This window comes from Acomys russatus, chromosome 2 (genome assembly GCF_903995435.1).
Source record: "Acomys russatus chromosome 2, mAcoRus1.1, whole genome shotgun sequence".
In the NCBI taxonomy this organism is placed as follows: domain Eukaryota; kingdom Metazoa; phylum Chordata; class Mammalia; order Rodentia; family Muridae; genus Acomys; species Acomys russatus.
In genome coordinates this window covers 469,456-473,557 of record NC_067138.1, presented here as the reverse complement: position 1 = coordinate 473,557, position 4,102 = coordinate 469,456, and the positions used below count along the sequence as shown (strand labels likewise).

At 46.7% G+C, this 4,102-nt stretch overlaps 1 protein-coding gene across 1 annotated transcript; it reads right to left on the bottom strand.

Moving 5' to 3' along the window:
- Nucleotides 1-2,825: 2,825 nt before the first annotated feature.
- Nucleotides 2,826-3,807, bottom strand: LOC127206260 (olfactory receptor 13C7-like). Its single transcript, XM_051165538.1, has one exon. The coding sequence runs from the start codon at nucleotides 3,780-3,782 to the stop codon at nucleotides 2,826-2,828; it is 957 nt and encodes a 318-aa protein (XP_051021495.1). The 5' UTR covers nucleotides 3,783-3,807.
- Nucleotides 3,808-4,102: the final 295 nt, after the last annotated feature.

Sequence of the window (4,102 nt, the reverse complement as noted above, 5' to 3'; positions counted from 1 at the left end):
GAAAGAAACCCTGTACCTGTTAGCTCCGCCCTCTCCTCCCTCCAGTCTCCAGCAATCACCAATCCACTTTCTATGTCTTTATTAACTGACATTTCTCATAAATGTGAGTTCTTGTGCATAGCGCTGTGTTCTGGTTCCCCTTCATGTGGTAGCATGGATCAGCACTCTGTTTCTTCCCACTACTGAACAGAATCTTTCTATGTCATACTTTGTTTCTCTATTCATCAGCTGGTTCACATTTTATGCCTATTGTTTTCACCCTTCTTTAACATTATTTTACTTGTCCATTTTGTTTTGTTTTGTTTACTTATTTTATTTTGATTTTCTGGATTTATTTGAATGGACCGATTAAAGGCAAATGATGGAAGTAAATTGCTGTCACCAAATAATAAGATGTCATACTGGATTAGACAGGGTCTTCACTCTGATCCTCATGCAAAAGTCCTTGCATTCTTACTCTTTAGAAATTGTGTAGATGTGGGGATGGTGGCACACACCTTAGTACCAGCACTTGGGAGGAGGATCTCTGTGAATTCGAGGCCAGCCTAGTCTACCAAGTGAGTCCAAGATAGTCAGATATATTACACAGAGAACCCCTGTCTTAAAAAAAAAACAAAAAAAAATTGTGTAGAATGTTTTTTCCTGCATGTATGTCTGTGTCCTAGATATATGCCTGGTGTCCTTGAGACCAGAAGAGGGCATCAGATCCTCTGGAACTGGAGTTATAAGTGGTTGTGAGTCATCATGTGGGTGCTGGGAATAGAACCTGGGACTTATGGGTGAGCAAGTGATGCTCTTAACCAGTGAACATCTCTCTTAGTGTTACAGGTATGCACTGTCATGTCTCTGCCTCCTTGGTACAGATGATACAGGTGTACCACTATACCTCTGCCTCCTCAGTACAGGTGTGCACCGCCATGCCTCTGCCTCCTCAGGACAGGTGATACAGGTGTGCACCACCATTCCCCAGGTTATTGGGACATCTCTTTTGAAGAAATATTCAATCAAGTCACTTGTCCATTTTTATGGAACTTCAAAGACCCTAAGACTAATTATTTTTAATTCTGTAAAAATTTTAATTTATTTATGATTCTACACAGGACTATGATATATTTAGATCTAGCTCTCAGGTTTTCCGTACCAGTCCTTCCTGGATTCCCTGCACCACACACCCTCCCTGTTTAATGTCTTCCTCCTCCTTTCCCTTTTCCTTCTTCTCCTGTAGCTCTCTGAAGGTAATTAGTGGTACCCGTATGCTGTGGGTGAGGGAGCTTAGGAAAGGCGTAGGCGCGTAGCTGAGGAGACTGATTCTCATTCTCGGTCACCACGTGCCAGGGGTCCTCATGCTGGAATACAGACCGATTTGATTTTGTGCTGTAGGCTCTTAGCTCAGTTCCCTGGCATGCCCAGAATATATGATTTTGCATCAGTCTTTTCAGCTTGCTTTTACAATTTTCCCACAGCCTGGTCCTAATAGTTCCTTGAAGAGAAGGAAGGTGGCATCAAAGTTTTCCAGGCACCTTTGCCCACAATGCCACGGGAGCAATGCACGGGAGTCTCACGACAGTGTGTGGATTCAGCTTGACCAAAGCCTTTCCAGTTCTCAAAGCCTGAGGACCGGAAGCCCTGAAGCCTGTTGACTGGGGACTGTGCAGGCCACTGGCCACTCAGACCAGAGGCAGCTTTTACTTTCTTGGAGACGAATATTTCACCATCTGCACCCAGTAACAAGGATGTTCATCACACGTAACACCTGTCTTCAAGCAAGGGAAAGGCAACCAAGTAAAAAAAAAAAAGCCGTATGGGCAAAGTCACTTAGGTGTCTAAAGAGTTCCTATATGTGCTGTGAGTATGGGCAGCCTTTTAAGCTCAGCACTGAGGGGACAGAGAGAAGTGGACCTCTGTGTGTATGACAGGCCAGCCAGGGCTGTATCCCAAGACCATACCTTTAAGAAAAAGAATAATTGAAAGGATTTAATTCAGCAGATGCTTTTTAGAGAGCAAGTCTTTTCCTTCAAGCCAAAAGACGTCATACATTTTTCTCCTTGGCAGAGGCTGCAAAGGGCATACACAGGTGACTCACGCTGCTCACACGACTGTGCCGACATGGTTGCTTTGTGGCCAAAGCTGGCTTCCCCTGAAGCTGACTCTCATGGAGAGATTTTCATGCAGGATGCTTCCTGTGGGAGCTGTCTAAGGGAGAGGGCTTGAGCGGAGGAGAAACAATGGGCAGCCTCAGAGAAGTGCTTGTGGCGAGGCTTTTTGAGACACCTAGGAGGACTGAGCCTTCATATTACCAGGGATGGGTTACAGGGCATTGGCCTACCTGAGAGGACAGCTGACACTGGGTCAACTCTCCTTAGTAAGGGGCAGTGCTGCAGAGAAATCCATTGTATGTCAGCCACCGACAGGCCCAGTGGCAATGACAATTTCATCTCTAGTCAAGAACGGTGACCTGGACAACATACCTCAGCATCCATTGCTTTTCTTTTCTTTCTGGTTCTTGAAGGCAGAGTCTCTCTGTGTAGCCTTGTCTGTCCTGGACTCGCTTTATAAACCATGCTGGCCTCAAACTCCCAGTGATCTGCCTACTTCTGCCTCCTTCAATGCTGGGATTACAGGCATTCCACATTCTTGACCAATACTTCTCCAGGCCCAGCATGCATACAAATCCTGGAGAGATCTTGTTAAGATGAACAGTTCCAGTCTGTGGACCACACTCTGATTGGCTTCAAGGCAACTTTTCTCTCCCCTAGCATTGCCTTGCAGTAAGACTCTCAAGGGAGAGCCATCAGAAGATGTGGGTCTTGGGCTATGTCCTTGCATTACTGGGGGAGGCATCTGTGACTTGCCAGGTCCCTCACAGCAGCCTTAACATCCTTGTTCCTCAGGCTGTAGATGATGGGGTTCAACATGGGGGTCACCACCCCATAGAAGAGGGAGATGAGTTTGTCTGCAAGGTCCTGTTTGTCTGCCCCTAGGGGGTCCTTGGACTTGGGCTTCCCATACATGAAGAGGATGGTCCCATAGAAGATGATCACCACAGTGAGGTGGGCAGAGCAGGTGGAGAAGGCCTTCTTCCTCCCCTCAGCAGAAGGAATCCTCAGGATGGTGACAAGAATGAGGATGTAAGAGAAAGAAATAAAGAGAATGGGGGCTCCCAGATAGATCATATTTGTAACAGCCATGATGATGACATTGAGGGAGATGTCAGCACAGGCCAGTTTCAGGACTGCTAGGATCTCACAGGTGAAGTGATTGATGACGTTGTCCCCACAGAAGGGCAGCTTTATAACAAGAGATATTTGAACCAGAGAGACAGCGATGCCGGCAGCCCAGGAGCTGGCAGACATGGGCACATAGACAGTCTTGCTCATGACCACAGGGTACCTGAGCGGGTTGCAGATGGCTATGTAACGGTCAAACGCCATCATGCCCAGGAGCACACACTCTGTAGATCCCATGGCATAGGAAAGAAACATCTGCACAGCACAGGCTGAGAAGGAGATGGTCTTCCTGGGGTTCAGGAAGCTGTCGAGAACGAGGGGGACTGAGGAGGTGGTGTAGCAGATGTCCAGGAAGGAGAGGTTCCCCAGGAAGAAGTACATGGGCGTGTGCAGGTGGGAGTCCAGGATGGTCACCAGGATGAGCACTCCGTTGCCCAGCAGGATCACCAGGTACATCAGTAGGGTGAGCACGAAGAGAGTCTTCTCTAATTTGGGATGTTCAGAGAGGCCCAACAGGACAAATTCTGTCACAGTAGACTGGTTGGATACTTCCATTTCAAACTCTGCCTTTTATCTTTAAGATTCCTGAAGGCAGAAAATGCATGCTCATTTTTTTGACTTGTTGGAGTCAACACACAATGGCTTTAATATTGTCAAGAAATTAGTCTCTGAGGCCGGTATGACGTTTGACCCCAGTACTCTGGAAGCTAAGACAGGACAGCCAGTTTGAAGCTCGCATGGGCTACACAGTCAGGTCTTGTCCCAAAGCAAGATGAAAACTGGCTTTCTGAGATTCAACTGTAAAACCAGGTTATCTAAAAGCCAATCTGTGTGGCAGACCTGGAAAAAATAATTAAATTTAATGATATAAAGGA